Source organism: Protomyctophum bolini (assembly GCF_963924005.1).
Source record: "Protomyctophum bolini genome assembly, chromosome: 12".
In the NCBI taxonomy this organism is placed as follows: Eukaryota; Metazoa; Chordata; class Actinopteri; order Myctophiformes; family Myctophidae; genus Protomyctophum; species Protomyctophum bolini.
This window is the reverse complement of record NC_137873.1, coordinates 15,452,554-15,464,744: the sequence shown is the minus strand read 5'-3', so window position 1 is coordinate 15,464,744 and position 12,191 is coordinate 15,452,554. Positions and strand designations below refer to the sequence as shown.

At 45.8% G+C, this 12,191-nt stretch overlaps 1 protein-coding gene across 1 annotated transcript in view; it reads left to right on the top strand.

Moving 5' to 3' along the window:
- myo10 (myosin X) overlaps window positions 1-12,191 on the top strand; it is a 158,221-nt gene that overhangs the window by 128,454 nt on the left and 17,576 nt on the right. The window contains exons 35-39 of the mRNA XM_080777446.1: window positions 552-743; window positions 958-1,115; window positions 1,233-1,356; window positions 2,233-2,536; window positions 2,981-3,188. Coding sequence (XP_080633572.1) covers window positions 552-743; window positions 958-1,115; window positions 1,233-1,356; window positions 2,233-2,536; window positions 2,981-3,188 — 986 coding nt within the window. The remainder of the gene's footprint in view (window positions 1-551; window positions 744-957; window positions 1,116-1,232; window positions 1,357-2,232; window positions 2,537-2,980; window positions 3,189-12,191) is intronic.

Below are 12,191 nucleotides of genomic sequence, written 5' to 3'. Positions count from 1 at the left end.
TGAAATAAGCCTTGAGAATGACTGTAGTAAATATTATATCCAGCAGATGTCACTCTTTAACCATGTATGTTTACGGTGTGGCTCTGTCTGTGTGTCTGTTTGTCCAGAACTAATCTCAACTGCTGGAACAAATTTCACAAAAACAAATTTCAACCACTTCTGTTAACCCTGTGATGTGACTGTGACTCTGCTACAGTGTAATTACACATGCAGTACATGACATACAATTATTTCCAGTTCAGTCACAACTTGGGCTTGGAACTTTGGCGCTGGGCTCTAATTAAGCCATTTATTTATTTTCATATCAAGGTCCAGGTATTTATTCGGCATTTGAGCCACGGACCACCATTCGATGAGATTTAGCCTCTCAGATCAAAAAATTGGATAGCCAAAGTATCTGGTTAAAGTGGTTTAAATCTAAAGTGATACAGATGCCTTTCCGCGTTTAATGTGTTAGATGAGCAGTGGTGATGGTTATGACGATGAGGATGACGATGATGGTGATGATGATGGTGATGATGATGATGATGATGATGATGCTCCTTCATCAGGGTGGCTACACAAGGAGATGAGGAACAGCAGCAGAGGGTCTCTGAAGCTGAAGAAGCGCTGGTTCCTCCTCACCCACAACTCTCTGGACTACTACAAGAGCTCGGAGCGCCACGCCCTGAAGCTGGGCACGCTGGTGCTCAACAGCCTGTGTTCTGTGGTGCAGCCCGACGAGAAGGTCTTCAAAGAGACAGGTTTGAACAGTGCTCTTTTTTTAATACACATTGATTACGGTTCACAACTGTGTTCTCTACGCGCAACCGTGTAACCACTATATTAATTGCAAGTATTTCCTACAGCTTTATGTCCAAGAATCTGCTTTTTTTTTTACAAATAATAATGTATGATAATATAATGAGATTGGAGCTTTGAAGAAGTCTAAATGATTGTGTCTGTGTATCATTTCAGGCTACTGGAATGTGATTGTGTGCGGTCGCAAACACTCCTACCGCCTGTACACCAAACTGCTGAACGAGGCCACCCGCTGGGCGAGCGCGGTACAGAACGTCATCGACACCAAGGCGCCCATCGACACGCCCACCCAGCAGCTCATACAGGACATCAAGGTATGACATCATAGCATAGCACCGTTCATGACATCATATCATCTCTGTCGGGTGAAAACATCATTGTGTGTGTGTGTGTGTGTGTGTGTGTGTGTGTGTGTGTGTGTGTGTGTGTAGGAGAACTGTCTGAACTCAGAGGTGGTGGAGCAGATCTACAAGAGGAACCCCATCCTGCGTTACAGCCACCACCCACTGCACTCCCCCCTGTTACCACTGGCTTACGGAGACATACACACTGGCTGTAAGATACACTCCCCCCTGTTACCACTGCCTTACGGAGACATACACACTGGCTGTAAGATACACTCCCCCCTGTTACCACTGCCTTACGGAGACATACACACTGGCTGTAAGATACACTCCCCCCTGTTACCACTGCCTTACGGAGACATACACACTGGCTGTAAGATACACTCCCCCCTGTTACCACTGCCTTACGGAGACATACACACTGGCTGTAAGATACACTCCCCCCTGTTACCACGGCACTGCCTTACGGAGACATACACACTGGCTGTAAGATACACTCCCCCCTGTTACCACTGCCTTACGGAGACATACACACTGGCTGTAAGATACACTCCCCCCTGTTACCACTGGCTTACGGAGACATACACACTGGCTGTAAGATACACTCCCCCTGTTACCACTGCCTTACGGAGACATACACACTGGCTGTAAGATACACTCCCCCTGTTACCACTGCCTTACGGAGACATACACACTGGCTGTAAGATACACTCCCCCCTGTTACCACTGGCTTACGGAGACATACACACTGGCTGTAAGATACACTCCCCCCTGTTACCACTGGCTTACGGAGACATACACACTGGCTGTAAGATATGTGCTACAGTATAGATTATGCCTACAGGTTTTGCTTAAAAACAACACATCTAAAAAAGGAGTATACATTTTTATAATAAAAAAGCACAATAGCTAACCGAATGCTTCATTAAAAAAGGAAAGTCTTCCAGTCCACTCTTGGAGATGTATTTGAAATTGCACACAATAAAAACTGCAGTTTTTCTGAATTATATTTAAAGGCAGTTTGCTCTGTTCATAATACACCAGTAGTTCTTCTAATCTCCACCTCTCTCCTGTCCGCAACGTGAAGCTGTGAAGAGCAAGGCGGGCTACACCTCCACCCTCCAGGAGGAGGCGCTGAAGGTGTTCAGCTCGCTGCAGCACCTGGAGGGCGTGGGGGACCCCGTGCCGGTCATCCAGGGGGTCCTGCGGACGGGCCAGGAGCTGCGGGGCCTACGAGACGAGCTCTACTGCCAGCTGGTCAAGCAGACCACACGGCCGCCGCAGCCCGGCAGCCCGGGCAACCTGTGCACCTGGAAGATCCTGGCGTGCATGTCCTGCACCTTCCTGCCCTCCAGGAGCATCCTCCGCTACCTCAAGTTCCACCTCAAGAGGTGAGCGGCTGAGAGCCTTGGACCCACTGGTTCCCTAACAGTGGCTCGCTGGGACGCATTTGTGGGTCGCGGACAATTGTTTTTGTGGTCCCCACTTTTTTAATTATTATCATTTCAAAACATTTAAAAAATATAAGCTCCTTAAAAAAGTATGTAAACGTGAAGTTATCTTTTGTGAGCAGTTATTATTTTTTCTTCTTTTTGTTTTATTTCATATTTAAATATTAAAGAAGGGTAGGCCTACCTCAAATTGGCAATTGCCATGTTTTTTTGGTTTTTAGTTTTTTTTTTCTTCATCTTTTTCATTTTTTTTTTAAATGTATTATATTGGGTAAAATATACCCGGGTTTGGTGATGGTGTGAGTTCTTTATTGTCCACTCAAATATGCCCACCACAAGCCCACATGGCAATGACCCCTGCCTGGCTGGCCTTGTGTTTTTCAGGAGTAGGGAGAAGTTTCCCGGCACAGAGTCGGATCGCTACGCGGCGCTCTGCCTGGACTCCCTGAAGAAGACGCGGCACAGAGAGTACGTCCCCTCGCAGGAGGAGATCCGAGCCATCGTGGCCCGCCAGGACATGACCACCACGGTGCACTGCCACGGAGGAGGCTCCTGCAAGATCACCATCAACTCACACACCACTGCAGGAGAGGTGAGAGGCTGGCACACTCCCCCCCACATATGTCTGAAAACACACATTTAACATGGATCCAATATGTAGTGGGGTGTCCCCTGCTTCATCTCTCTTAGCTATGGGAGTCCTTGGCCTGGAAACCCCTGGACCCCAGAGCAATCGACTAGCTGCACACCCATCCCTAGTTGTCATCATGCCTGTCTGATGTTAGAGAGTGTGTGTGTGTGTGTGTGTGTGTGTGTGTGTGTGTGTGTGTGTGTGTGTGTGTGTGTGTGTGTGTGTGTGTGTGTGTGTGTGTGTGTGTGTGTGTGTGTGTGTGTGTGTGTGTGTGTGTTTCTCGTATAACTTACCTTCTTAGGACCAAAAGTCCTAAAAGGAGCTTCCATATTAGGACCGTTGGACAAGTTAGGACCAAAATCATGGTCCTTATAAGGATTACCACTGCAACAGATACAGGGTGCCATTTTAGCATGCCTGGTGTTGAAATTGGGATGGTCCTAAAAAGTTGTCATTTTTACATTTGAGATCGCCCCCCTCTGACCAACCCATGTAATTACAGGTGTGTGTGTGTGTGTGTGTTTGTGTTCTCGTATTTGCTACCTACTTAGGACCTTTATGAGTAAAAAGAGCTTAGGCACTCAGGGAGGCACTGGGGAGGCACTGGGGAGACACTGGGGAGGCACTGGGGAGAAACTGCAGCCATTGGGGAGACACTGGGGAGACACTGGGGAGGCACTCAGGGGGAAACTGGGGAGGAACTCAGGGGGACACTGGGAGGCACTGGGGAGGCACTCAGGGGACACTCAGGGGGACACTGGGGAGACACTAGGGAGGCACTGGGCAGACACTGGGGAGAAACTGCAGCCACTGGGGAGACATTGGGGAGGCACTGGGGAGACACTGGGAGGAACTCAGGGGGACACTGGGGAGGCACTCAGGGGGACACTGGGGAGCCACTGGGCAGACACTGCAGGGCAGACACTGGGGTGGCACTTGGGGAGGCACTGGGGAGGTACTGGACATTTCATATCACCCTTTTTTGGCAGCTTGGCATGGCATATATGATATGGGCATACAAGGTTTCTGCCCGACAGCAGCAATATGTTACACTCCGTTTAAATGTTTTTTTACTGCTCAGCAGAACAGATGACTTCAAATGGACGACGCTTAAAAGGCAAAATGTACACAAAATACAAACACATTGTTTTTATACAAATACAGTATGCTGCTGCCCTATATGCTCCTACATGAATAAGTCATGCACAAATAGTACATATACAGACTTATTGGATTCCATGTCAAATTGGTTTGTGTTGCTTTGATGCATTCTGGATCTGTTCATAGCCTCTGCAAATGGGATACCCAGGTCATCACTTCCTGTGTTCAAATGTGTTCGAGAGAGTGAATTTGTCCTACTGAAAATGGCTCTAGATAACCTCCTAGATATTCACCCCCAACTTACTGAACAATATAAATATCAGATCCTACTAGAGACCATCTTCAACACTCAAATTGGCCAGATTCAGCATGCAAGACCATATTCCACTGCTTGTGACCAACTTTTTATTTAATTTGTCTTTTAAAAGCTTTTCAGGGGAGGAGACATTACATTATTTATCTGAGCATGTACATACGAAATCACAATAACTTACAGGAGTAAATGTTTTTTTATTTTTAGAACACAAATTGTCCTTATGTGATTGTTTATGTACCCGCATGGTTTGCCTACTGGCAACATTTTTTGTCTCTTCCTCCGATAGTGGCGGTTCTGTGGTTGCTAAGCAACCCAGTCCGCTTCTTAACCCCCCCACCTTACCCCCAGGATCGCACAGACTTTTTTGGAAAAGGGAAAAGGGAGACACATGATGTACATATGCATATTACACACTTATTTTTATCCATATTCCACTGCTCTCTGAGCACTTCAAGAACGATATGGCCTGCCAAGGCTGCTATTTCAGAGTGAAATTGTCACATTATTGAATTCCCCTATTATTCGCATTAGTAATGTTAAGGCCTTGGATGATTTTTTCCCTTATCCATGTTCTGGTGGGAATGTTGCTGTGCTTAGAGGGCCCTAATGGCAAAAACATGTTGTAATGAGGATATCCTTAACTCTGTCCATAGTTCTTATGTTGATAATTGCCTTTAAAATTCCCCTTCATCTCACAAAGCCAAGTCCCTAATTGACAAAAATGAGACCCCTACTTGCTGATGGTGGGTTTGACATCAGATAATGAGCTAGCAATGACACAGCTGCAATAAACCATCTCTCACCAGATCCTAAAAGTGAACCGTGGCTATCAGAGAATGGAGGAGACCCCAAGGAGCTAACATTAGGCCTTGAACGGAACTGCTCTACTGACATACTGAGTTATAAGAACAAGTACATTATTTACCATCAGCCTACAATGAGGAACATTTAAAAAAAAATAGTGTCAAGCCATTATGATCCTCTGGGCTGTATGACTCCTTTCACATCTCGTGCAAAAATCATAGTGCAGGATCTATGGAACCAGGAAAGAGGATGGGATAACTTCATTAAAACGTATAGCTTTAACTTTAAAACCTCACACTGCATATGTAACTCAGAGTGCACAAATAGGCCCTCCTCATTCCTACAATAGCAACATATAACAAATGCAGGTAAATGCAAGGTTATCAATTCTCCTGTATAATATACTGTATAGGTACATGACACTCAGACTGGTGTCCTGTGATCTGTCACAGGCCCCTGTTGCTAAATAATTAGCACTGTTTGGCTGGAGCCAAGTAGCTTCCAAAAATCACATTCCTACCTTTTGATACGTTCTTTCAGGGGTAGCATATAATGTGATCCTTTATAGTCAACCATAATAACGTCGTTGTGTTGAGGAATGCAGACTTGTTTATTTATTTTACTCACTCATTGACACAGAGAAATGTGTTTCCTGCCACTAAATGAATGAAGTGGAACCTTACTGTCTTAGTGTATCACTCCGCCAGCTTTTTTTATTTAATTTTTTTTATTCGATGCAATTGTGAACAATAGCCAAGTAATACATAGTAAGATACATATCCATTGGCCAATCAAATGGTTCACTGCAGCTCAACAGTCAGTGTGAGGGGTGGTGATTGTTTACCCACAGGGCCGAGTCCCTGAGGGTGGCCTGGTCGCAACGAGATTCCCCCTGTCCGAAACGGACCAGAGACGGCTGAGATACGCCGGGGACCCCCGCGGACCCCCACCCGGGCACGAGACCCACGGGGCCGAGTCCCCGAGGGCGGCCCGGTCGCAACGAGATGCCCCCCAGCCAAAACGGACCAGAGACGGCTGAGATACGCTGGGGACCCCCGCGGACCCCCGCGGACCCCCACCCGGGCACGAGACCCACTGGGCCGAGTCCCCGAGGGCGGCCCGGTCGCAACGAGATGCCCCCTGTCCAAAACGGACCAGAGACGGCTGAGATACGCTGGGGACCCCCGCGGACCCCCGCGGACCCCCGCCCGGGCACGAGACCCACGGGGCAGAGTCCCCGAGGGCGGCCCGTTCGCAACGAGATGCCCCCCGTCAAAAACGGACCAGAGACGGCCGAGATATCCATTATTTATGGAGCGCCAATAACCATTTGAAAATATATTTAAATTTCAATAGCTGTCTCAGTAGAAATTTGTAAATGGCTTTTGGGAGGAACTGGTTGCTGGTCCTAAGAAGACCCATGGGGGAGGGTAACACATCACACACACACACTCGGTCCTAAGAAGAACCATGGGATTTTTTTTTTATTTTATTTTTTTTAAGGGGGCTAGTGAATCATGGGGTGTGTGTGATATGAAATGTCCAGTACCTCCCCAGTGCCTCCCCAAGTGCCACCCCAGTGTCTGCCCTGCAGTGTCTGCCCAGTGCCTCCCCAGTGTCTGCCCAGTGCCTCCCCAGTGTCTCCCCAATGTCTCCCCAATGTCTCCCCAGTGCCTCCCCAGTGCCTCCCCAGTGTCTGCCCAGTGTCCCCCCGAGTGCCTCCCCAGTATCCCCCTGAGTGCCTCCCCAGTGTCTCCCCAGTGCCTCCTAGTGTCCCCCCAGTGCCTCCCTGAGTGCCTCCCCAGTGTCTCCCCAGTGCCTCCTAGTGTCCCCCCAGTGCCTCCCTGAGTGCCTCCCCAGTGCCTCCCCAGTGTCCCCTCAGTGCCTTCCCAGTGCCTCCCCAGTGTCCCCCCAGGGACTCCCCAGTGCCTCCCCAGTGCCTCCCCAGTGTCTCCCCAGTGCCTCCCCAGTTTCCCCTCAGTGCCTTCCCAGTGCCTCCCCAGTGTCCCCTCAGTGCCTTCCCAGTGCCTCCCCAGTGTCCCCCCAGTGTCCCCCCAGTGACTCCCCAGTGCCTCCCCAGTGCCTCCCCAGTGCCTCCCCAGTGTCTCCCCAGTGCCTCCCCAGTGTCCCCACAGTGCCTTCCCAGTGCCTCCCCAGTGTCCCCCCAGTTCCTCACCAGTGTCCCCCTGAGGGCCTCCCCAGTGTCTCCCCAGTGCCTCCCCAGTGTCTCCCCAGTGTGCCCCTGAGTGCCTCCCCAGTGTCTCCCCAGTGCCTCCCCAGTGTGCCCCTGAGTGCCTCCCCAGTGCCTGCCCAGCGACTCCCCAGTGCCTGCCCAGTGTCCCCCAGTGTCCCCCCAGTGTCTCCAATAGCAATACAAGAGCAATAATACAAATTAATCTTAATTTATTAATGTTATTTAATGAATTAATCAAATTAATTAATGAATCAAAAGTTGATTGAAGTTATTATATACTTAAAGCAGCATTAGTATGTAACTTTCCTCTTCTACCCTGGATTTGAACCCGCTTTCCTGCGTGCTGAAAACTTTAGCATTGAGCTAATCGAGCCGAACTGCTTGCTCGGGGGATACATTTAATCTTGACCATAAGGTCCAAATTCGAGTCAGATCCTGTGTCTAGGTGAGACATGACCTTTGACACGATCTAAATGTCTCAACAGAAGAGCAGGGAGACAAAATACAACCAGCCCAATTGTATCTATATATACAAGTGAAAAGGTGTACCCATACTCATTCTTCATGCTCTATCTCCGACCGAACCACACTTTCACCACACATCTCTATATGCAAAATAAATTCGGCACGCTCCCCGAACCGACATAGCCTATTTTTTAGCCGTTCAAGTGTCTTATTTGCTCGGCAAATATTACTTTTATGAAACACGCTGTTATTGCTCAACGTCAACAGCCTACGTCACAATCGTCATGTTGGCGTCTACCAAAATCGTCATGTTGGCGGCTACTACGCCAACTACGTTCACTTAATGGGGCCAGTCTTTCACAGTGACACACATGTTACATGAACCACGCGCCCGGGATGGTTTCTACCCCTCAATGTCGTATTTAGCTGTTGCCACAACACGCCGAGAAACAAGGAATTTAACCACGCTACTTACATACACTGCAACTCGCTTACAATTCGCAAACCTGGCAACACTGCCCTCTCTTACCAGCCCCGCCCCCACACTAGCTTCACAATGTCATCTCGCGCAGCACAGAATCTGATCTCGCGCAGGACATTGATGAGAGAAAGAAGGACCAGGAGAGATTATACGATCGCTATTTCGCTTATTCCATCTAAATCTCTTTATTTACAACATAAATGACTCGACGATTCCCTTAGTTACATCAACATTGTTCTTCGTCATTAATCGGATTGTGCCGAAATATCCCCCTTACACCGATCACTTTGCCTATTTTCGCCACACAGCCAATTTACTTCCGCGAGCGGCCGGGCCATTCCGCCCATGCGAATGCATGGAGAAAAAAAAGAGACGAAAATCCAGCTGTATCGGAGCAGTGCCACACACACACACAGTCAGTCACACACACACACACACACACACACACACTGAGAGGAGTTGACAAGTGAGAGAACGAGACGGCTGTTGCGTTTCACCATGGCCAGTGCTGTTGTAGACAGCGACGACGATGATACACGGAAATAAGTGTGGAAAAGAAAATATGGGCCAGCTTCTTAGCAGACATCACAAAGACATCGATCTGTCCAACGACGATGGTACAAAGACAACAACACAGCCAACTATATTCTTATAGAGAAAAGCTCTCAGCTAATTCGCCCCGTGCAAAACAATTAACGCACGGAGTTGCGGTCTGCATAGCTGCAGACATGCGACCACTATCAGTGGTGGAAAACGCTGGCTTTCAATATTTAATGAGAGTTGCACAACAGCAGAACCACGTTACAAAATGCCATGCAGGTCACACATGTTTTCACTCCTAAAATGTATACAACTAATAATACATGTGAAACGTTGCCCGTTAAAATCGTTTTGTGTAAAAGATCGTCAAATATATGGCCGTTAGTACTGTTAATTCAACATCCGGTGAGGGGAGGATACGGATTGTGTATGGAAATCAGCGCATACAGTGGGTGGGCTTTAGACCGGATGTAAGCCACATCCACTAAATGTACACTAAATAGAAATAGTATAAAACACTGCATAAAATGGTGTAGCCTACTGCAGCTATTTATAACCAGGTAGTGTATAAGTGAAATTGAACACTTAAATTAGTATTTAATACTTGAACTAACAACAGATGGGTCTATATACTATTTGTCTTTTTTTTTTCTTCTTTCTTTTACTTACTTAGAGCTTAACAACAATGTTACAAGTCATCTCATCTTAAAGAAACATTTAAAAAATGTTAGGGCATAAAACCCAAAGTTGTTAAACCTTTTCTTATTCTCATTCTGATTTGTTATTTCTACAAAATAAATGTGACTTATTGGGAAACAAGTGTTTTTCTTTACAAACCAAGATATTGCCCTAAATTATAATGAATATAGCCCTCAATGCTGAAAAACAAGGTTTTAAAAAAATAGATTGAAAAAATTTAATCGAACATCGAAGCAAATCGTGAGCTTCAAATCGAAAATTGAATTGAATCGTGGACTAGGCCAATCGTGATAGCGAATCGAACATCGAATCGAATCGTGAGCTGCAAATCGAAACTTGAATGGAATCGTGGACTAGGCGAATCGTGACAGCCCTAATGTATACATACGCCTGCACGCACACACACGCACATGCACGCCTGTAAGGCCCCCCCCCCCCACACACACACACACCAACATGCGATTCATTAAATAACTATTTCCTTCTTCCCATAGTGCGTGGCGAAGTAACTCTGGGATTGAGTGGCCGCGTAGCGGCCACGAAATTCTAGTAAGTTATATTGTATTAACATACTCTACCATACAGATTGGACAAAATGTAATTGTATTCATTAAAAAAAGAGTTACATTTTCCACCACTGCAAAACTACTGCCATTTGAGGCATTGATTTCTCATTTCTGCATTAATGGTTTTACTCCTAGGTTTAGTTTAGTTTATTTAGGATCCCCATTAGCTGTTACACCTGGCAACAGCTATTCTTCCTGGGGTCCTCACAGAATAATATACATACACAAATTTAAATAAAAACAACATTACAGATATCATAAAAGAAATACATTAAAGCATAACAACCACGGTTAGTGCATTCACTCTAGATTACATTAACTGGTATATTGACAGGGTAAAATGCCTTTTACCCTTAATTTCTGTGATGCATACTGGTAGAGAGTTCCAGAAAGTCATTGCCCTGTACATGACTGTATTCTTCATTGCATCAGTTCTTGGCTTAGGCACTGTAAATCGACCCATTGCAACATGTCTGGTATTACAGTATGTACATGTCTATCACTGGTATAATGAATATTTTTATATAAGCATTTTGTTTTTTTATTTGAACAAATGTTCCTAAAAAATCCAGCCAGACTGGCAGCTAATCTCTGCTCCATTTAACAGTGTACTAGATCTAGTATTGCAGTTCAGGGCAAGGCGAGCTACCTTATTCTGGGCTATTTGTAATTTACAAACAACAACTGGACAATAGTCAAGGTGGGATATCACTAGTGCCTGGATGACCTGGACAGCAGATGTTGGAGTTAAAAACTCATCTCCTAATCATGGACAAACCCCCTCCCATTTCTTAGTTATGTTTTGAATACGAGTAGACCATGTTAGATGACTGTCTAATATAACCCCAATAAGTTTTGTTTCATCTACCTGCTCAACTGCTAGATTGCTCAGATTCAGATTCAATTTGGGTTTTGACTTGAGCATATGCTGTGATCCAAATACAATGGATTTAGTCTTTGAGATGTCCAGGACCATCCTATTGTTCACCACCCACTCTGATATGTTCTGTAGTTCCTTGTTAAGAGCTACAGACAGATCTTCCACATTAGTGGCAGACATATACAAAGTAGTGTCGTCAGAATACATGGCTATATTGGCCCCGACCAGTGGCATGTCATTTGTAAATATAGTGAACAACAAAGGACCTAAGCAACTTCCTTGTGGAATTCCACAGTGAATATGTTTAGTATCTGAGAGACTCCCATTATAGTATACTCTCTGTGATCTGCTGGATGAATAGCTTTTTATCCACCTTAGTGCAGATAAGGTAAAACCATAACATGAAAGTTTGTCAAGCAATAGATTGTGATCAATAATGTCAAACGCGGCACTAAAATCTAACGGTACAGACCCCACTATAGTCTCTTAGAATCCACATTCATTAGACAGTCATCTATTAACTGTGTCAGTGCTGTACATGTAGAAAGCCCATCTCTATAGGCGTGTTGAAAGTCAGTATTCAATACATTCTCAGAGAAATATGATTGAATTTGGTTAAATACATATTTTTCCATTAATTTAGCAAGAACTGGCAGAATGCTAATAGGGCGGCTGTTAACTCCTGTGATGTTTGTTTTAGAATCTTTTGGTATTGGAATAACTTTAGCTTCCTTCCATATTTGTGGATTTTTGCCTTTCTCGTAAAAGCTACTATGTTGTGGTCAGTGCATCCAAATTCAACAGAAATCACCTTTGAGCATAGATCAGCTGCATTTGTAAAGATATGATCAATACAGGTGGAGGAGATGCCATTTATTATTTGTGTTCTTGTTGGCTTGTTTGCTAACTGTGTTAAAT